The 22,974-nt window shown below is 47.4% G+C and overlaps 1 protein-coding gene across 1 annotated transcript in view; it reads right to left on the bottom strand.

The window, feature by feature from the left end:
• Window positions 1-22,974, bottom strand: part of LOC146830317 (NFX1-type zinc finger-containing protein 1-like) — a 727,926-nt gene that overhangs the window by 369,213 nt on the left and 335,739 nt on the right. The window contains exon 11 of the mRNA XM_085604515.1: window positions 20,403-20,528. Coding sequence (XP_085460641.1) covers window positions 20,403-20,528 — 126 coding nt within the window. The remainder of the gene's footprint in view (window positions 1-20,402; window positions 20,529-22,974) is intronic.

Genomic DNA, 22,974 nt, shown 5'->3' on the forward strand with positions numbered 1-22,974 from the left:
GAGTAGGTGACCTTTGGGTGAAGGGTGCGGTTAAATCCTTCGCTGCGCTGCAGAGTGAGTACGAATTGAGTGAGAGGGAGTTCTTTCGGTACGTTCAGGTTCGCCACGCTTTGCTCTCGGCCATCGGGGCGGGGACTGCAGTCCCTGTGTCTTCGCCACTCGAGGACCACATACTCGACGGTCACTTGCCCGACAGTACTATTTCCCTTATCTATAAAAAACTAATAAACATTCGGGCGGATCTCCTCGTGCGTCTGCGGGAGGCGTGGATCGGAGATGGGGTGGAACTGGACGACGAGGACTGGCAGTCTGCGCTGTCCTCCCCTAAGGAGGTGGCTATACCCGCGCGTCTCCGTCTTGTCCAGCTTAAAATTCTCCACCGTGTCTACGTGACGGGCCCTCGTTTAGTTCTGATGGGTTTCTCTGAAGACGGGCTCTGTAGGCGCGGCTGTGGGCTCAGCGCCACTTTTCTCCATGTTCTCTGGGAGTGCCGTAAGGTTGCGGAGTATTGGGGCCGGGTGCACGCGGTCATGGAGTGTGTCACTGGGGTCGCCCTGTTGCCTGAGGTTCGCCGATGTGTGCTGAACGCGTGGGAGCCTAACGATTATAATGCGGCTCAGACTCGGTGGGCGGCCCTTGGGAACATGGTTGCTAAGAGGGACATCGCACAGCTTTGGGGTTCCCGGCGGCCTCCCACTGTGTCAGTATGGAAGGAGAACATGGACTGGTGCATGTGCAGAGAGAAGACTGTGTATGTGGCCCGGGGCAAGCTGGGGGCGTGGGGTAGGATTTGGGGCCAATGGAACGCGTACCATGGGAACATCTGCACACCCCCCCTCGTGGACTCATCTGATGCTGCCTTGTCCCCCTGATCCTGAGGTTCCCGGACTATTGCATTTCACCTGTAGATGGTTGTGGCTCTCCCGTCGCCCCCACCTCCCCCTTGATCATCCTCATTGACCACCCGAGGGTGGAGTTGGTACTGTGTGGTCCCCCAGCCGTGGTTAGACGCCTCTTTTTCGATGATTTCCGCCTTGTCTTTTGGTGTTATTTTCTTTTTCTTTTTTGTTAGTATTTCTAAAATTTATGTCGCCGGATAACTTCTGAGGTGCACTCAGTACTCTGTCAACTCGGCTGAGCCCCAGGGGGCCCATTGCTTCCTTGATGTTGTTGAAGATGTACATATTAGCGGCCGGCCCTGGTGGTTGTAGGCCCATGTTTGTATTGATTTTTATGTGCAATAAAGGTTTTTCAAAAAAAAGGACAGCACGTCCCAGTAGAGTAAGAGGCAGAAAACGCCAGTGTTTGACATCAGCACGGAAGCGTGTCAGGGGGCCCAGCAGATTTATGTCATAAAAACAAGAGGAGTCGGTCGCAATATGAATACCCAAATAGCGAAAGCCCTCCAGTGCTACAGGGATCTGATAGTCCCTTGGTATGCGTGGCGAAGGGCCAAATAGTGGGTATAATTGCGATTTGGATCAATTTATGATGTAATCCGAGTGATTGACAAATATGCAGAAGATATTGTGGATACAATGTAGGGTGGATTTCGGAGAGGCCATGTATAGCAGTATAACATCCGCATACAATGATATTCAATCCTCATGAGCATTGGTCCATTTGAGTCCACGAATCAAAGGGTCACCCCTCACCCAGACCGCCAAGAACTCAAGTACCAAAGAGAATATTAGGGGCGATATGGGGTATCCCTGCCGGGTTCCCCTTTACAGTTGAAACTTTCTACAGGTGTGATGGTTCACCGCCACTTGAGCGGTTGGGCTAGCATACAGCAGCTTGACCCACTTTATGAAACTGGGCCCAAATCCCATTCGCTCTAGGACCGCTGACAGATAATTCCATTCAATAGTGTCAAAGGCCATTTGGGCATCCAGGGAAAGCAGGGCCACATCTTCTCTGATCGTCTGCGGTCTACCCAACACTCCGTGCAGGCGACGTAGGTTCAGGGCAGTATTTCGGCCTGGCATAAAACCTGAATGATCCAGATGGATCAGACCGGTGAGAAGGGGGATAAGTCTATTGGCAAGTACATTGGCAAGTATCTTAGCTTCCACAGTGAGAAATTGGCCTATATGTCTTGCAGTCACGAGGCGGTTTGCCTGGTTTGTGGATGACCACTATCATGGCTAGCTGGATCTTTTCAGGCAGGGCCCCCTTCTCATAGCTCTCCATATACATTTGTCAGAGCCGGCGAGATAGTTTTGAAGCCGTTTATTTAAAAAACTGGATTGGGAGTCCATTGGGTCTCATAGCCTTGCTCAAGAGGATGTCTCGAATGACCAATTGGATTTCTGGTTTATATTTCTTGTCTACCCTTGGTGTAAGGATTCTTGCACACACAGGATCTTTAAAAACATCGTCTTCATGTTTAAGCATACCTTTAAGCATGGGCAGTGTATGAGTGGGTTTTTGTTAAGAGCTTAAATTTCAAACAGAAAATCTTCCTCAAGAGACTCTTTGTGAAGCTGAACTCCATGATATTGAGCAGCTCTATTTAATAGTTCTATCTACCCTACATTATCATCTGGTGGAGAGGGTTTTAAAGGGTATAAGTCTGGGTCATTGTCCGTGCTTGGATCCGTGTTGTAATCATTCCAAGGATCAGGACTATTGTCTTGTGGTCCATCCCCATCATCCTGGTTGCCAGGTGATTGTGATGAATCTGTGGGTGATATAAGCAAATTTGGGTCAGGTAGGGAGGAAGGTGATAGAGGAGGAGGAGAAGGTTTAGTGCCAACACTCTTCCTCTTAAGAGGAATGTGGAAAGTGTCTTTGGACTCTGGCTTGTGTTTAACTGGCAATTTTTCATGAATATGTCCAGTTTTGGGATTGATGACCAATTTGTTCTGTTTCGGGTCCAGGTTGGAAAGAGTTGGAGTTGTTTCTCTTTCTGTGCCAACATTTTTGGAGCCCTTGTTTTCGGTGCCGAAGTTTTCGGATCCGAAGCTGTTTTCGGTTTTGGCATCGAAGGCATTGTCACAAGAATGTGTTTCCTGCCGAATGTTTTGGCTTGGTGCCCAAATGGGGCCGACTCGATCCCGAGCAGGAAAGCTTTGAAATCTGTTTCGGAGCAGGGCCCGAAGCGGGGCGTTGGAAACCTGTTCCTGGTTCTGACCTTGGCCCGAAGGCAGAGGAGGGACCGGAGCCTTTTTCTTGGCAGGTTTTAAGGCAGGGGAGAATCAGCGTTCACGTATGTTGGCCCTGCAGAATGTCTTCTTCCATGTCGAAGTCGGCTTCTGACAGGGAAAAGTGTTAGTCTTCTTTACGGCATATTGCGGGTCAAAGATATCATGGTCGGAATCTTCCCCGAAAAGATCCGGAGCGGAACCGCTATGTTGTTGATGCATTTTGTGACGTCAGGCCTGACAGTCACGGAGTGTTTTCTTGGAGTGGAAGGATCGGCACGCATCGCAATTTAGTTTGTTGTGTTCCGGAGACAAACACAAGCTGCAGACTTCGTGGGAGTCGGTGCGCGGGTGCTTGGCTCGGCATCCGGGACAGAATTTAAATGGAGTCTGTTCCATCGACTGCAAGCTGATCCGACGCGGCTAGTCCCACCGGCCTTCCACAAAGTTTCCGATCGTAAGAAATCTGAGTCAATACAATACGCGAAGAATGGGAACCGCGATCGAATACAATACCTTAGGGGCTAAGTGGATTGCGCACCAAGGGGAACCCGAGAAACGGTGTGTGATGAGGTCGCTGTTTCGGCCGTTGCCGATACACCCAACATGGCCGTCGAGGCGGCCACAATAGGAAGAGATATCAGCAGTCTAGCGGGGGCGGCGCCTGCCGCCGGAATTGTAAAAACGGAAGAAGAAGAGGGTCGACGCTCTCGAGGAGAACGCCGGTGTACGGAGGAGACGCGGAGCCCGGAGGAAGAGAAGACAGCGACGGAAGCGCCATCCTCGAGCGAGGACACCCTGCAGGACGCGCTGGAAAGAGGCCACGCAGAGAAAAGAACCACGGGAACAGGGGACGCCCTCCCCTTCAAGGCGAAAGAGACCGGTCCTCCAACAGAAGAGAAGGAGGCCGGTTCTCCCCATACCACGGCCCTGGAGGGTCGTGGAGACAGGCAAGTGGCCTTTACTCCCTCCTTTTCAATTAAGAAGTGGTGGGCGGGTCAGAGGGCCACAACCGACGGAGCACCATAAAGGACCCTCACCCTAGGCACGGCACAGCTAGGGACACTGGTGGTGGTGTGCACAACCCTACCCCCTTTGTATACCAATAGACAAGTGACTAAAAGCCCCTTTTATTTTCTGTCTCTTTTTTTTCCCTTATTTTGTCCCGACTGGTCTCCCGGAGCCGCTTTACCTCGGTTAACACAGTCCAGGACCAAGAAGTGAAGACAGAGACGACCGACCCTCAAAAGCAGAAGGACATTTGTATTTTCCTTAGCCTCCACGCTACTTGTTTGTTTATTTTTCTTTTTTTTGTTTCTTCAACCCAAAACTTTATTGGTCACTGACAATAAAACAAAGAAAAGTAACTCGCCAAACAGTCCTACCGCCCCTATTTTACCCAGCAGGGACAAAAAGGGGAGGGAAGGGACCGACCCAGCAGGGCGACATTCTTACACGGTGTTGAACCAGAGCACAGCAATTCACGTCCAAACTCAATGGGAGAAAAAAACTATCTAACAATGGAGTCGATGACCATGCGCACTATAACCGAAAGGAGGAGTCACCTACCTCGTGACTTGAAAGACTTCTTTGAAGAAAAACAAAGTGCAAACATCCAGACCCAACACTAGAAGGCAGGAGTATGCAAAGCATGGCATCTACAGTTCACATGCCTCGAACAAATTTAACAAAATACAGAACGGTGGTAGGGAAATTCTGCACAGGGAAGTGACAATCGTGATAGCAATAAATGTCCTTCTAAATGCCACTGCTCCAGGTTTACCTTACAACGACCACCTCACGTCATAATTGTAGGCAAAGCCCACCAAATGCAATATAAATAATAGGTAATCCGAGCAAAAAGCATATAATCCGAGCAACAAATAGAGTCCAAATGTCAATCTTGAGTATATTCTTCTTGATTTATTTCAAGCTTGTCAGATATTTTCCAGTTGTTTTCATACGTTCCAAGTCTCGTATTTCGCTGCTGTATTTTCTGGGCCAGAGTGCGTCCCGATCTGCCTCCCTCCCCGTATGCCCTGGCAGTCTTTCTTTTCGAGATGTATCTAACCTCGTCCTCAGCAAAGTCCTTATACTGAGTGAGCTGTTCTTTTATGTGCCCAAGAACCTCTGGATTGTTTGTGCTTTCATATTCGCATTCTAACTGTTTAATGGTGAGCTCTATACTCCGTAGTTTGGAGCGGATATCTTTCAGGATCCCTGCGCTGGTGCTAATGCACATCCCCCGGATGGTGGCCTTAAAGGCCTCCCACACCGTCCCCGGGTCGGCAACGGAGCCCGCATTATGCTGGGAGTAGTCCTCTATCGCCCCCGTACAGAGTCGTTATAAAGAGGGTCAAGGAGGGCTTTTGCATTAAACCTCCAACTGAACTGTGGCGGCGCAAACGTGGGTATGGTTATCTCTAATAACGCCGGCTTGTGGTCGGAGAGCGTCCTAGGAAAATGTTGTATGTCCTCTACCCACCCCTGAACACGCGTGTTGGTCAGCCAGTAGTCCAGCCGAGACCAGCTGGCATGGACTGTGGATGTATGCGTGCCCTCCCTGGTGTCCGGGTGTCTGAGCCTCCACACGTCCACTAAATATAGCTCGTCCATACAGGCCTGCATTTCTGCCGCAGCCTGTCTGTGATGTTCAGTCGCATTCCCCGACCTATCCCGTTCTGCGTCAAGCGTGAGGTTGAAGTCCCTCCCCCCCAGACGATATCAGTGCAATGTATCTGGCTAAGTTGGTTTAGTATGCCTGCATAGAAAGCGGGGTCGTCTGTGTTTGGTCCGTATGAGTTAACCAGCCCTACCCGCCTATCTCGAAGTATACCCATTAGTATCACCCAGCGGCCCTGATCATCTCTGTAAATTTGTTCCAGGTGGAATTGCGTGCCCTTTTTGATGAGGGTAATGACTCCCCGTGAGTAGGAAGAATATGAGGAAGCAGCAGCCAACTCCGCCCGGCCTCTACCCAGCGCTTTGTCATTGTGTGTGGTGAGGTGTGTCTCCTGTAACATCGCTATCTCTATGTGGTGTCTATTGAGATAAGCTAACACCTGACGCACCTTCCTGGGATTGTTCAGTCCCCGGAACTTCCAAGTTAGACATCTTAGTAACCGACTACCCATGGGGTCTGGCATCTTGGTGTGCTACTTATATATGATAGGCATGTGAAAAAGGCCGCTTGCGCAATGCTGGACTGACATAACATGGTCGCATAAGCGAACATACAGAAACTGATATACCTTCCATTTCCTCCCCCCACCCACTCCCGCATCCCAAATATGCTAGAAAACATCTCCATAACTTTGAAAAAATAAACTTCCCAAGTAGTGCCAACCGCACAAACAAAACACTTAATAACAGTGGTTACTACAGTTCGGGGCTTACCCATCGGAGGGGTGCGCCTGAGTCCCAACTAACTCCCCTGGTAGTACCGAGGAGGGCCGTGAGGGCCGCAGTGAGTGCTGCGCCAGTTCTGTTCTGTTCTGTTTTGTACAGGATCCTACCCGATTGATGAAAGGCAGTATTGCTGGGTCCATGGTGTCATAAACGGGTGACACCGTGCCTCTCCAGTCTGCTTTCTGGGTGTCGGCCATCATCAATCACCGGTATCCGAATGCGGGCTTTGACGATAATTTTTCAGCAAAAGGACTTGGCGTACGCCATGGCCGTCTTCGGAGTAGTGAAGACTTTGTCGCCGCTTTTGTGCATAATTGTGAGGCGGGCCGGGTAAAGCATAGCATATTTTATGTTAGCTTTTTGCAGGCAGGATTTCACTTGTTGATACTCTCGCCTCGCGGTTTGCACCGCAACTGTGAAGTCCGGAAAAAATTGCAAGTTATTTCCCTGATGGTTGATAGTCCCTTTCTCTCGCGCCAGCCGGAGGATTGTGTCGCGATCTCTGTAATTGAACAGGGCGGGCCACAATCGGCCTTGGTGATGCCCCGCGGCTGAGGCCGTGGCGTCAGCGAGCGATGTGCTCTCTCAACTATCAGCATGCTGGATAGTGCTGACTCGGCAAAAACGTCCTTAAGGAGGCTTTCCACATACCGCTCCATGCGCCCCGTATTCGTTGACTCTGGCACTCCCATGATGCAGACGTTGTTGAGCCGGGAGCGCGCCTCCAACTCTTCGTTCTTAGCTTGAATAACAGCAAAGACTTTCTCCATTTTGAGGCTTTTGGTCTGAAGCTCGGGCACTGTGTCTTTGGTCGTTGAGACACGGGCCTCCACTTCAGTGATCCGGGTCGCCTGTTGGTCCAGTTTGGCGGAGATGTGATTGATACGGAGATTCATATGGTCAATTTTCCCATCAATGGTGGTCAAGCTCTGCTTCACTGCCGCCAGGGAGGCCGCGATCGCCTCCAGACTCGCTCCCTGCTCCCCCATATTGGACGCCGCTTCGCTGGTGGCACGGGTGACCTTTCGCGCTTCAAAGGGCAGCTTCGGCTGCGCCTTGTCCGGCTTCCCCATCTGCGGACACGTGTAGATAGGCAAGAGTGGGACTGCAGTGGGTAAAGCAGAGGCCCGATCAGCCCGCAGGGAACCCCCACCGCCTCCAGCCGCAGATCTGTCCACGCCAGCTACAAGGCTCCGAAGGAGGGTCCCCCACGCCTCGGCGCAGCCCACTCCGTCCACCCAGCGGCCCTCAGAAACACGAACAGCTATCTTCAACAAATGGGGAAAAGCGGCTTACCCACACACAGGAATCAGGCAGGGCCACCAAAGCTCCCGTGCAAAGTAACAGTGGCCACGTCAGCAGGCACGAGGGGCCCAGGTGTGCACACAGTCCGAACAGTAGGGAGCCCCCCGCGCGCCTCCCCCGCTCTGGCTGTCACTCTCCGCTTCTTTCTCCTGCCTCACTGAGGCTGCAGCGCTGTCAGTCCCGCAGAATTGTGCGATTAAATAGACGCTCACTCACTCCCTGCTCTGAGCTCATATAGTGATTATCGGCCTCCGCAGCTACACATTAAAGCCGCTGCTCTCTGGCACTGGGTTCGCGGGCACTTCACCCCCAGCGGCCAGCGCGCACCACCTGCGGCAAGGCCGCCAGCATCAGCGTACACAAGGTGCCTCCAGCCGCCACTGCACCGTACCTCTGAGGCCGATCGTTGAATCCTCGGGTCCTCCGGCGCTCCCTCTCACAGGCCGGAGGGGCCGCAATCGCGGCAACCACTACTCCCGCCTCGGCTCGTCGTCAGAGACAATCCAGTGGGTGTCGCGGGGCAGGAACCAGCGGGCCGCACCAGGCACCAGCGGCCGCGTCTGTCCACTCCAGTCGCCGTGGGAACGCACGCTACCAGAGGGCCGCCATGTTGTCCACTGCCTCCGAGCCGGTCCACCACTGCATTCAAGCGCACTTGGCCCAATCCGTCGTTTTCTGGGGTCCGCCGGCACCCTCCAAGTTCTGGAAGGCGCAACTACAGGATTTTGGTACGTTTGTGGCTCACGACCGGCCGAGCTGCACTAAAATGCGGCCATTTTGCCGTGGGCTCTCTAGCGCCCCAATTCAATCTATTTTAATAGTATTTATCCTTAATTTGGCGGTTGCTAGGCACGTGAGTACAGTGGGGCATGGATGCCCCCAGTCTGCAAAGCATGAAGTCCGTGTGATAGGCGCGTGGATGTCCTCGTTCTGCAGAGCGCAATGTCCGGATGAGAGAGAGTGCACAATGAGGACATCAGAAAGGAGAGGCCACCAGCTGTAGAAACAACATACAGCGGTTTCTGGGGCAACTGTGTTGGCACGCAAGGAGGCCATGTTTTGGGAAAGCTCCATCACAGTACTGCCACGGGCATGCTAACAGTTTAAGCCTGTTGGGCATAGTTTTACAAAGAGAGAGGCACGCTTTCGTTTATGGTTGCCAATTATCAAAGAATCACTACAGCGATAGGCACGCTTTCGGGGGTATATGCATGTGGAGCGGTAACCTGCCTGTTTCTACAGCGACAGGCACGCTTTCTTGGACATTTTTTGTCTGTTGCCTATCATCTGTGAAATATATACAGCGATAGGCGTACTTCTAATGAAATCTCTGGTACTTCAACTGGAGCAAGGAGGAAAAGGGTAACTACCTGTAACAGGTGCTAACACATTGACACGTGGCGCGTGGAGACATTATCAACATCACTAAGTTAGCATGGGCCCTTCAGCTATGATTCAGCTTTGCACACGATACAAGATGCTTTTATTTTACAACCACTCTGTCCGTGCCTTTCACATGGGAACTGCTCGCTGTGTTCGTTCTCTGCCTCTTTCTGGAGTTTAGTTTGAACATTGTGAGCAAGGTCGATAAACAATGCCCCTTATTGTTCTGTTCTGGTCAGGCCCTAGCACTCAGACACAACATACCAATGCAGCTGGTGGGAGACTAGCATTTTGATATTACGTTACCTTTCCAGGGAGAAGAACAATGCGGTTCCTATGATGTAGATATACCCTAAAGGCACAAAGCTATTTGGTCTGCTGACAAAATCCAGAGATCTTCTGTTATATAATAATACCAATTCCTAGCAAGGGGAGGGAGGTTAGGCTGAACTGTCTTCTCTCTTTGTCTTCTCATTATGACATTTCCCTGCATGATCTAAGGCCTTGTTGCTATGCAGACAATATTTGTATTATGCATTTTCTGCTTGTTGAGGCACTTATACTGCATTATACAGCAAGATAGTTCAAATAAATATTCTAAACTGTTTTGTATCTCTGTCAGACTTTATTGTGGACAAAAACAATAGTGCAAGCGAAAGGGTTTTGCCTCGTTACCACCATTCCTGAGAGAGTTTGGAGTGTTGTGCTCTGGGGTGTCTAATCATTTGCTTCTCTGTGAGTGTGTAGGAGAGCGATTGAGACACTATAGGTAGTCGGTCCTGGGCCTGTGGGCATTAAGGTGGTGGGAAGGCTTAGCCCCTATACACCGAGGTCCCATAATCCTGTGCATAGTTCTATCTATGTGCAGAATCCCTGCAACAGCATTACCAAAGTGTTCATTCTGTTTTATCCCATTATAATTATTATTTCGTTTTATTCTTTATTTCGGGGAAAACAGATAATTTATTGTAGGTATTGTTTATATTGAGGAATAGTCTTTTATTGACTAATTGCATAATTCTATTTTGTGTACCACCATTGCTTCTGGAAATATTTGGAATACTTCACCACCTCAGGCCTTCTTAGCAGTCAAAGGAGAACCAATCATAAATTGGAATGAGTGGAAGGAACATTTCCAAAATTACATTTCAACTTTCAAAGACGATGAGGACCTGAACACCTGAAAGGATGAAAATAATTTTACCACACTGCTTAGGTGCTGAGGGGTTAAAGATATACAATCGTATTCAGAAGAAAAGTGTACCACAGGGTCAAGGTGATGTATACAAGCATGCGATTGAGGATTTGGATGCCTATTTTAATTCCACAGTATGAGTCAGTAGATCGCTACAAGTTCTTCCACAGGAAACATGATAAAGAAGAGTCAGTATGTAGCTGCTCTGAAGAATTTAGTTTTGACCTGTAGGTTCACTATTCTCACAATGAGCTTTACATGATCAAATCGCAATGTGCTGTGCAAATTCTAATATACAGGATAAATTATGGACCATGGGAGAGTCATCTCTTCAAGAGGTAATTGAAGTTGTAAAGAAGGCAGAATTAATTGGAAGGTGTGCCAAGGCTGGTATCCCACAAAAAGCAGACAGTATAGGGGAAGGGAGTGTAGTAGCTAAAGTGCAAACGAAGAATACGTCAAAGGAGTTTAGTAAAGTGGGAACCCAAAACTGTGGTGAATGACAGTAAAAGCGGAGATCATTACGAGCATCCTGCCTTCAAAGGTAGATGTTTCAGATGTGGGAAGTTGGGGCATTTGGCCAATGACAAGAAATACCCCTTAAAAAATCAAAAGTGTGCAGGATGCAGTATTATTGGTCATTTCCAGAAGGTTTGCTGGAGGCAGAAAGGTGGATTGAAGGGGGTCCTCCTACTCACTCAGGGCTCCACTACTGACTCAGAGGAGTCGGGCGATGACAATGTTAACACATGTGTACTAAATGTTAAGGAGGCTGTACTTAATGAAGGAGGTCACCAAAGGAAGAAACCTAAGTGCGATGTTAATATTAGAGGGGTTTGCATCATGGTCACGGCCAATTCAGTGTCACTTTATACTATCGTAAATGAGACAGTATGGATTAACAAATTTGTCCTGTGTTAGGAAATGTTCTTGAACCCACAAGCATTCATCCTAAAACATTCACAGGAGAAGACACTGTAATGTCCGGAGTGAAAGAACTATAATTCATTGTCAAAAATAGGAGCTGAGGCTGGCCCGTCTGTGCTGGGTTGGGGTGATCAAGGGGAGTTAGGGATTATCCTCAATCCCAACAGCCAAGATCCTTAGTTAGTTATCCAACAGGAGGAGGTGTTTGAACAAAAGATTCTCTCAGAGTTTCCTGAGGTATTTAGAGGCACTATTGGGGAGTTGAAAGGTTTCCAACCTAAAATTGTCCTCAAACAAGGTGCAGAGCCTCAGATTCACAAAGTAAGGGGTATCCCTTTAGCATTGAGGGAGGAAGTAAAAAATGAGTAAAATAAGTTATGCACAGAAGGGGTGATTGAGAGGGTAGATGCTGCTGAGTGGGTGTCACCTTTGGTGACAGCACGAAAGCTAATGGGAAACTGAGATTGTGTGTAGATGTGAGAGGTCTAAACAGGAATATTACAGTAGATCAGTTTCCTCTACTGAAGATCAGGGAAATGTTGTCAGTCACCAAGGTTGTGAAATGGTTTACAACTATAGACCTCAGAGCAGCTTATCACCAAGTCCCACCCCACAGGAATAGCAGGAACCTTACCATGGTTATAACTCCATTTGGTTGATTTAGGTTTGTGAGGGAACCTTTTGGATTGGCCTCCGCAGCAGCAATGTTTCACCACATTATGTATGAGTGGTTTAAAAATGTAAAAGATGCCATGTTCTTCCAGTACGACATTTTAATAATGGGTAAAACCAAGGTTGACCATGATTCTACTGTGAGAAAAGTAATGAATGTTTTAAAAGAGAAGGGGCTTACAGCAGAGTTCTCAAACTGTAGGTTTGCTCATCAGAGTGTGACGTATTTGGGTCACAAAATGTCTGTCGATGGCAGCAAAGCTAAGAAGGGGTTATCAGAGTCCATGGAGAAGTCTCCCATACCAACCAACAAGGATGAAGAGATAGCTTTCCTAGGGTTTAGTGGAGTTCTACTCCAAATTCATTGAAAACTTTGCGAGCAAAACATACAATGCAAGGCAGCTCATTAAAAGCAGGTGTACATTTGAATGGGCATATAGGTGCCAGGATGAATTTGACTTTAAGAAAGAAATGTGTAGTGCTTTGCCGTTACAAGGTTTCGACCCTACTTTAAAGTCTTTTGTTACAACCGATGCCAGTGGGAAGGGCATTGGAGTTGTCCTAACCCAACTGAATGAAAATGGGGTTGAATGCATAGTAGCTTTTGGATTGCGAGCTTTGACAACCACAGAGGAAAAATATTCTGTGATAGAGTTGGGCAGTCATGTAGTGTTAAGAAGTGATAAGCCTTTAGTAAAAGTTGTGTCTGCTAAAGGGTTTATACTGTGTCTCCTAGATTGGCAAGATTGTCCATGAAATTAATGGATTTCCGATATAGCGTAAAGTACATGCCAGGAGTACGGAATAAAGTAGCAGATTTCTTGAGTAGATTACCCCTACCTATTACGGGCAATGTGGGTGAAGACATTGAACAATTCAGTGTAGGGTGTTTAGGAGAGAATATGGGAGTCATTTAGTCTGAGGAATGGTCCTAAACTTATGAGAATGATCACTTGTTGCCTAATGCTATAATCTGTGTCCAGGCAGGATGGCCTGCTAAAGATCAAATTTCCAAAGAACTGAGGGCATTTTGGGAGTCAAGACATAAATTATCTGTTGAGGACAACAAATTATTAAGGAATGGTAGAATTGTTCCACCTGTGGGACTGAGAAATCACATAGTGGATTTGTGCCATGAGGGGCACCTGGGTATTGCAAAAACAAAAGACCGCATGAAGGAACTGTATTGGTTGGAAGGTATGGATTAGCCATTGAGAGGAAGGTCAAAGAGTGCAATCTTTGTGAGATGCTAGACAAGAGCCAAGTCATGTTGCGCCCTCCATTGTGTCCTGTTAAATCCCCGGCCATGCCATGGGAAAAGTTAGGGAGGTGAGTGTTTGAAATGTTTCAGCGCTCCGTCCATCATCTCTTTGTGTTTGCTTTGCTCACCCTAGGTTGGCAGGGTATGGCTAGATGTGGGTCCCTTCCTCACTTTGCCACTGGATTCAAGCTAGCCTGGCTGATGAGGGGCATTGCCCCGAACCAGGTCCTAGAATGCTGGTTTCCATTCCAGGGATGACCTGGCTTGGCAGTTCGGGCTGGACTGTTCCCATGAGGCACAGGGTCAAAACTGATTTGCAAATTGCTGGGTCTGAACTGAGGTGGCGAAGTGAGCTAAAGAACGATGATAGATTCAACCCAGATCTGTGACTGGGGGTGAATGTTTGAAAAGTTTTAGCGCTCCATCCATCATCTCTTTGAGTTTGCAAAAGTTAAGATTAGACTTGGAGATCCAATTTGGGAGGGACCTGTTCAAAAATATCTGATTGTAACAGTGGTCTATTTCGAAGTGGCCAGAGGTAGAAATTGTTGATCATGTTGATGCAGAGACAGTGATCAAGTTTTTAGACCAAAGAAATTTAAGAGACGGGTTGCCCAAGTCTATTATAACTGATAATAGTGTACCAATTTATGGCTGCAACGTTTCAGAAGTTTTTAAAATGCAATGGAATAAAACATTGTACCACCTCCCTTTATCACCCAGCGGGAAATGGTGCTGTGGAAAGGTTCAATAGAGTAATTAAAGGGGTAGTACAGCTGGCTAAAAATGAAGGTTTGGAATGGGCAACAGAATTACTTAAGACAATATTGGCATTCAGGTTAGCATCTTGTGTTTCCACTGGACATAGTCCTTTCGAATTGATGAGGGGTAGAACTGTGTTCTCCAAGGACAATATTGGATGGATGCCATGTGCCAGTATAGTGAAAAAGCAAAGCAGGCGTACAAACAGTATTTTGATTCTAAACACTGTTGTAAGCCAGTAAAGTTGCAAATAGGGGATGTAGTGAGAGTCAAAAGACCAGGTGTGTTAAAGAAGGATAAGAGGAGATTTTCAAGACCACAAAGTGACCAAAATATTTTGCAATGCGGCGTTGCTAAGTAACGGGAAAGTACGCCATTTCAGTCCATTGTTCTTATGTAAAAAAAAGTGGCACGGAAAGAGGGAGAAGTGTTGGTGATTGGTGGATGGATGACGAATGCTTGCGTAGTGAAATATGTAATGGTTCTGATGAGAGTTCAAGTAGCAGTGTGGGTTCGAGGGAAGCCATCACAGGAAGAGTGAAACCATCAGAGGAAAGTGCAGTAGGAAGGGACCTTAGGACGGGTAGGTTTGGCAGGATTATAAAGAAACCAACCTGGTTGAGTGATTTTGTGGATCACTAAGCTTTAGTATTAATGTTCGTCTTCCACTTTGTTTTTTGCAATGAAAAAGGGGGAGATATGTGGTGAAGTTGGTAAAGTTAGGGGAGCCTAACTTGCCTGCTGACGACCCAAGGACACTGCCTGCAACACCCTTGAACCCTGGTGGGACTGGAGTCCCAGGGCAGACGGACGCCACCGCAGCTTTACCCCAGAGGCACTCAACACTTTGGCAGGGGACTACCTGTCCCAGCGTGCCTTGCTGATGCCTCAGGTGCCGCCAGACAGGGGAGGCGCCAGTTCACCTTTGCACATAGAGCGCTGCCTCTGAGTATCCCCAAGAACGGAAAGCGTAAACAAACATCCGAGGTTGGATCTAAAAAAAAGACATTTTGTGAGGGTAATTCAGTTAGCTCAGAGGGGGGTGAAGGGCAAGAACATAGCTTGGGTAGTCCACCACTAGTCAGCACAGACATGACCTATCCATCGTGGAACCTGAAACTAATGGTAGATTTGCAGAACAACCTGAGGGCCACCATTAGAGAAGAATTGGTGCCCCTTGTTAGTCGTCTAGCTAAACTGGAGAAAGCACTGGCAGCAGTAGAGGCTAGACCAACCAACCCACAAAACCACTCCACCCGTAAGGCTACAAGAGGTTCTGATGCAGGTTGCCAGACAGATAGCGTGGGACCTACACTTCCGCTGGGTCTGGAGACGCATTCACCCAAGGGTCCCTCGACTAGCTGTGAGACAGGGAACCAGAGTGTCCACAGGCACCAAAGAGACGGGAGTGAAAGCCTTGAGATCAGAGCTAAAAATAGGTCACCTCGACCAAGGCAATGAGGTATATCTAGCCCCCAAGCCCCAGCTACCAATAGAAAAGTGAGCATACAACCAGTACAAGAACATAGCGAGGGGAGGAATGAGTGCCCAAGTTCAAACCTACCAAATATAAATCTCCCTCCTGTCTGCTCCCCGTATGTAGCTATTCTGACAGGCGTCCCGCCCACCAAACCCAACACAAAAGAAAGCCAACGCGAGCTGAGAAACAAATGCCTGTTCTGGCTTGCAAGATATAAGCATTTTGACTATGCCAGAGCAGGGGAGATTATAATGGTTTGAAGAGTAAGGTGGGTGGGAGACCGTAGAAAAAGCAACCCGGGTGAGTGTGTAGTTATCAATTTCCAAAGCCCCAACACTGTTACCAACCTACTCAAAATCACCCCTAACTGCCACAACATCCCAACAGACTTGAGCCTGCGCCCCCTGGACTTTTTCTATTTACAACAGCAAACATACCCAAGAAGTTCTGTACCTCCGTTAACTCCAGTAATTGGGCCAGGGCCCCCACGCGAGGGAAGCTGGGTTGCCCATAAAAGGCTTCCCCTATTTAACATCCCGGTGAACAACAGATATGAAGCTCTGGAGGAGGTAGATTGACTGAGGGAGGGACTATCCAAGGGTGGTAACCCACTAAGGGTAGGAAACAATCCCTCGGATACGGCGGGGTGCGGCACGAAACGAACAACTGAGGTAAGTAGCTTAAGCCCCTCCCAGTGGATTGTTCAGGAAGGAGGCAGAATCAAATCACATGGGGTCCCTGATGTCACATCCCCCACCTTACTAGGTGATTCAAGTAGTGAAAGTGTACCATGGAGGGAACTAGATGAGCGTTACGAGGGCGCCTTAGGCGTCTCTTCTTTACAGAGTACCAGAGCCCCTGAGGTTGTGAATGGGGAAAGTGGGCATGCCAATGGGATCTGGATACTTTCATGGAACGTGGCAGGCCTTAAAAACAAATTGCCCTGCACCAAATGGGGTGATTTTGTCGACAAATATGACATCTGTATCTTCCAGGAGACTTGGGCGAGGGAAGATCTCCAGCGGGTGGGTTTTGCCTCTTTCAACAACATAGCATCCACGGGGGGGGGAGGATGAGACCCTCTGGTGGCCTATCCATTTGGGTGGGCACCCACCTTGGCTGTAGAGCGGAACAGATGACAACACCCACAAACGACATCCAATGTGTCCTGCTCTCCTTTCTCTCAAAGACGAAAATTGCCCTAATCAACGTGTATTCTCGTCCTGTTAACAATAGCCAAGAATCTGCCACCATCGCCCATCTGGGTCATTTTATCCCAACCCTGGATCCAGGGATATGGCTGATTGTAGGGGGTGATTTCAACTGCCACTTTGAACCCCTCACCGATCCTTCTCACTCTGTTCCAAAGAAGAAGATCTTTATTGGTCTATTCCTGATCCCTGACCACTCCCATTAAAGTGTGGTCTCCACTGGCTATGCAGCTAAATTCACTTACCCTAGCTCTATCGCTAAGGGCATGTAATGGTCGGATTAAATCCAACCAGCCAGAGCAGACCACATTCAGTAGAGTAGGCCAATCCTCCCTAATTGACTACATCATGGTCGAAACAAGACTTTGGGAAAAGGTTCTTGACTTCCTTATCATCCAGAGGCAGGATAGTGATCACAACGCTCTGACTTTGATCTTAAAACCTTGGGACCTTGGCATTTCTAAACCTTCTCCCGACCCCCCAAATGTGCCTAGCGCACTAACAGTGACAAATAATGTCAGATTGGGCCAAATACAACAGTCTCCCTCTAAGCTGGCTAAAGTCTACCAGCTAGCAATTCCACTCATAATTAAAATGCAGGAGGCAGCACAGGTGGCGGGTCCCCTCTTGGATCTAGACATGGTAGGGAAAACACTCTCAGAGCTTAGCTCAAAACTGGCGGATGTATTTTTCCTGGTAGTGCGCACCAGAGAAAACAGTCGAAACAAATGCGCTTGGTTCAATGGAAAGTGTCGTAAGGCCAAGCGGGACCTTCTAGAAGCGGTTAAGGCCAAGGATAGGTCACAAACCAAACTCGCCAGGGCTAACTATAAATGGACTACACAACAGGGAAACAAAAACTGGGAACTAGAGAGGTGGGAAACGCTCAGGACTTCCCTGAATGACAAAGATCTGAAAACATTTTGGGCAATAGTGAGCTCGGGTGACAAGGAAGGGAGACCGGCCATTGAGCCCAACATAGCCCCTGAAGCCTGGGAGACTCACTTTGGGTCTCTGTATTCTTCCAGGTTTTGGTGGACCTGTTGATTCAGTTAGCTTCAGTATGGTATCGGAATTCCACCAGGTAGGGAACATGGAGATCACCATGACCGAAGTGAGAAATGCTATTAATAAGCTACATCGTAATAAAGCCCCAGGTCTAGATAAATTACCGGGGGAACTTTTTCGTGAAGAACCCACAATATGGGTTCCTTACCTGTGTGCCCTATTTAACGCCGTCCTAAAAGGCATGGATCCCCCCCGACACTTTGCGCGGTGTTGAAATAGTTCCTATATTTAAAAAAGGTTGTCCCCTCTCACCCTCTAATTACAGGTCGATTAGTTTAATTGACATTTCCCAAAAACTCTTCGGCCGGGTGCTCCTAGACCGCCTTCAGAGTTGGCTGGAAGACGAACAAATATTAAGCCCTTACCACGCCTGCTTCAGGTCAAAAATGTCAACCGTAGACCAGATATTTAGATTACAACTACTTTTCTGGAAAACGGTGACTATAGAGGGTGGCAGTCTACTTAATTTTTGTTGACCTGAAGTCGGCTTTCGATCTCGTACCCTGGGAGAAACTCTGGAAGGTGTTGAGCGACCGTGGGATCTCTCCCTATCTTTTAAATGTCATAGAGAGGCTCCACTCGGAGACTTTTGCACAAGTACGTGCGGAAAATATAGGAATCTTACCTCCCGTTTTCCTGTCCAAAAGGGGGTAAGGCAGGCATGTGTTTTAGTCCCTACTTCATGTTGTCTTTTTTTAACTGTCTTATTGACCACCTTAAAACAATTGAGGACAGTGATGCCCCCAACCTAGTTTCGGGGAAGGTCCCTGCTCTGATGTTCGCAGATGATACCCTGCTACTCTCAAAAACACAAATGGGTATCCAGCGCACTTTAGATGGCTTTGCCAACTGTTGCAAATTACGAGGGCTAGAGATCAACCTAACATAAACCAAATACATGGTCTTTAACCCCCCTCACACGACCCGTCCAAACCCTTCTTTACACGGTATTCCACTGGAAAGAGTGAAGATATTTGATTATCTGGGAGTTACCCTGTCAGAGCATTTTGAATGGCGTCCACAATTGGACAAAACAAGACTCAGGCTAATCCAGACAGTGGGCGGTATAATGAAATTGTATAGAACCTCAGTTTTTAAACCAGCCACCCCTGTGGTGGAGATTTACAAAGCGCAAGCAAGGGGTGCCACAGCATACGGGGTGGAGTTGTGGGGGCACTGCCCTACCACTAATCTGATGAAGGTGGAGAACAACTTTATGCGTCAGCTCATAGGCCTACCCTGTAACACCCCCCTCATTCCCCTTCGCATGGACCTGGGCATTAGGCCCCTTGATGAAGACATTGCCCTGAGACCTCTAACTTTCTGGTGGAGGATATGGGTGACCCTAGAGCTGTCCGCCTATAGGACCGAGCTAATTGAGCTCTTATCCATTTGCACTGTCAAGAAAATTCCATGGCGGTGGCACATAAAGGAGCTTGCCTTTAAGCTAGGCAAGCCAGACCTCTGGAGAACACCCAAGACATCATGTGCAACGATTTCTAGGCTGGAACTAGTTAACTGCGATAGATTAGCCAAACTGGTGTCTACCCAAGAAAGTGCTTCATGTGGTCGTTTGACAGCAGAATTTTTGCAAGTAAAAGATGTATTCAGCAAAGAAAAAACGTTCTGGATTTTATTCAACCTCCACAAATGGGTGAAAGATCAAACGGGTGAATGTCCTGTATGTAAATATAAGGAGGAGTCTGAACTGCATGTCCTGCTCCTCTGTCCTGCTTATCGGCTGCCGCGCAAGCGTTGGATAATCCAACTATGCAAGAATTGGGGATTTGTGCGCAGCATTGAGGCCTACAGAGTTTTAAAGTATGACACTCACCCACCCATTGTTTTTGCTGTATCTCGATTCCTAAACTGCATGTGGCACATTCAGCAGGCCTGTTTAAAGTAGCTTCTACGAGGAATACCAACAATAGTGAACTCGCGTAGGTCGAGCAATTCTGTCCCCATGCCCTGGGCTCTGCACCCTAGCCCTACAGTTTTATCTTTTGCAAAATTTTAGACAACAGCTTATCCTAGGATGGTTGTTTTTGTTCTGTTTTTAACGGGTTGATGATAGTATTATGTATAATTTCACATCCCTGCAGCACTTTTACGTACTGTGTGTTTTGTCCTTTTCATTTTTGGGATGATCACTGCAATAGAAGATGATAGTGTGTATATCATTTGCTTTTACTGTTTGTACTTTTATGGCCCTAGAGGCCGAAACAAAGTTAATAAATGGAAATGGAAATGGTAAAGTGTATAAGAAGGTAGAATGTGTGTATGGAAAGAATGTGGAGTGTTGGTGGAACTGGGAGAATGTAGAGTATTGGATGAGGGGTCGGACGTGGTCGGTAGAAGGAGCCGGTTGAGCCTGTGGGGTCTGTGCTAGATCCAGTGTATTTGTACCAGGAGTCTGCATTAAAGAACTTCTATTCTACACCAACTACGAGTCATCTTTACATTCTTGCGTGCTAAACATTACACCCAAAATCTGCAAGGTTCCTTGAGAATTCTTATCAGCTTGGCGAGCAATACACATCAAGGGTTCAGATGGAACAAGAAACCATACAAAAGGATAGCATACCTTCCAAAAACTGGTCCAGGGCATGGTTTGTGTAGCACACCACAAGAATACAGCTTTTGTTTGTATTCCAGTACCTTTTGTTTCGTAATAAGGCCTCCACAATCTTCAGTCCAATGAACGTTTTACCTACAACGATTCAGAGAAATGTACCATTGGTATACTGTTTATGCAGGATCGATTCAGATGACAGAGAAACAAGCAAATACAGGAAGCCAATACAGACCAACTAGGCATGTAGGGAAACAGAGGAAGGCAGGCTGGTGATCAGGCAGGCAGGTAGACAAACAAGCAGATTGGTGGACAGTCAAACAGCCAGACAGGCATAAATAGTTAAGCAAGCAAGCAGATAGACATGCAAGCAGGTAGGTAGGCAGGCAAGGAGAGATGCAGGCAGTGACTCACACAGGCAAGTAAATGGGTAGTCAGGCAAGCAAACAATTGCCAGACAGACAGGCAGGCTGACAGGAAGCCAAGCAGATAAGGAAACGGGAAAAAGAAAAGGAGAGAGGCAATATTGCAGACAGACAGGTATTCAAACAACCAGGCAGGCAGAGAGGTGACACAGAAACAAGTAAACAACAATAATGCTGATAGGTCACTGTAAAGATCTACGTCAGAGTTATGGTAATCATGACTCTTCAATCCACTATTTCTGATTTAGGAGAAAGAGAATTCTCTAAATTAATATAGTTCTTAAACAGACTTCTCAAGATATTTGTAATACTCCTCAAGACCTTTGTAAAACTTATGAAGGTCTTCATATTGCAGAGCAAAACCAAAGGGGATGATGGGCGGAGTGATGAACATTGGTTTTCCTTTGTTCGCCTCAAGTTGGCAGGGTATGCCCAGACGAGGGTCCCTTGCTCACTTTGCCACTGGATTCAAGCAAGCCTGGCTGATGACAGCTGATTAGCCAGAAACTGGTCCCAGGATGCTTGTTTCCGGTCCAGGGAAGGCATGGCTTGGCAGTTCGGGCTGGACTGTTCCCATGAGGCACAGGGTCAGACTGATTTGCATATGGCCATGTCTGAACTGGGGTGGCGGAGTGAGCTAAAGAATGATGATGGATTAAACCCAGATCAGTTGACTGGGGGCGAGTGCGTGCAATATTCAACACTTCGTCCATCAACCCCTTTGGTTTTGCTTCGGTCTTCATAATACTTCACAAAGCCCTTGTAAGACTTCTAAATCTTTCTACAATAGATCTCAAGGTCTTTGCAAAGTCTTCGTGTCTTAAGTGAAGACAGACCTTCTCCATGTTTGAACAGTATCCAGGTCAGTCTGAGACCTGCAGCGCTCCTCCTTTTCTTCCAGAGAGTAGTTGAAGAATCCCTCTTCACAGAGCACTACACCTTTACCTTTGGGAATCACCACCCTCGATACATCTGCCTCATTGTAACAATCCTACATCGCATCTCAGGAATGGTGTCCATTTCAAGGGCTATTTTTGATATTTAGCACGATGTACTGGACACAAATACTCATAAATTCATGCAACCACAAATTAACAATCAATCTAGGTGAAAGATGAAAACCTAGAATTAAAGATACCTACTGTAGACTCAAAGATTCTAAACCTGCATTTGATCATGTAGAGAGGGGAATCCTAAGGAGGACATTGCAATGTTGAGGAACTTATGCATTGTAACTTTCATTACCAGGACAATTCCATATATATGACTGTAAGTTAAACATGTAATAGATGGTTTCTTTTGTCTTTACTCTCCCACCCTGAGATAGCCGTGCCTTTCCCTCTAAAGCTGCAGCGCAGCTTGTTTCAGTCTCTCTGTGCAGACACGGTGCTCCGCATTGTGCCCAAACTCGGCCACAGAGATATCATAACATCTTACAATAAGCAAAATTAAATGGATGTTAAAATCCTAGCGCTAAGTAAAATTCTGTTTAGGAAAAATGTATAATAGTTACTCGGAGGGACATAGACTTGAACAAGATACAATGATTTACCCGTCTGGATCTCAACATCTCTGAAGGCATTGTGACCGAAGAAGGATTGTACTTCTGAACCAAGGCAATAAACATCACAATTACATTACTGAATGATCGATTGAGAAGGCGCTTATATAGTGCAGTGTAGGACATAGTGTATCTCGGTGGCAATCATATTTGTGGTACTATATATGAGAAAATTACTCTTTTTGCATGGCCATCTCGTTTGTTGAATGGCGATGCTGGTTTTTGGACTCTGCACTGGGATACCACTGTCCAGTATCCAGTGCATGTGCTTTGAACCCTAAAACATGGTAAAATTGGCAAATGCCCTCTGGGCAGATTTAACTTTCCAGTAGGGCCTTAGTATATGGTGTAAGAAAATACATCAATGGCATAGAAAGTTAAATGTCACCTGTGGGCTGCTGCACATAATGTGCCATTCGCTAGAGTGACAATGAGAACGGGGCTTCAGGCATACATGTGCAGCCTGACTTCTACAGCTTTTTTTTGATAATCAAATTTTTATTTTCTTGTGAAAGAACAAACTCAAAGAGCACATACAACAATCCGATTGAACTGGCATCAAAATGACATATCATGGAATCAATGACAATCAATAGTA

This window comes from Triturus cristatus, chromosome 5_1 (genome assembly GCF_964204655.1).
Source record: "Triturus cristatus chromosome 5_1, aTriCri1.1, whole genome shotgun sequence".
In the NCBI taxonomy this organism is placed as follows: domain Eukaryota; kingdom Metazoa; phylum Chordata; class Amphibia; order Caudata; family Salamandridae; genus Triturus; species Triturus cristatus.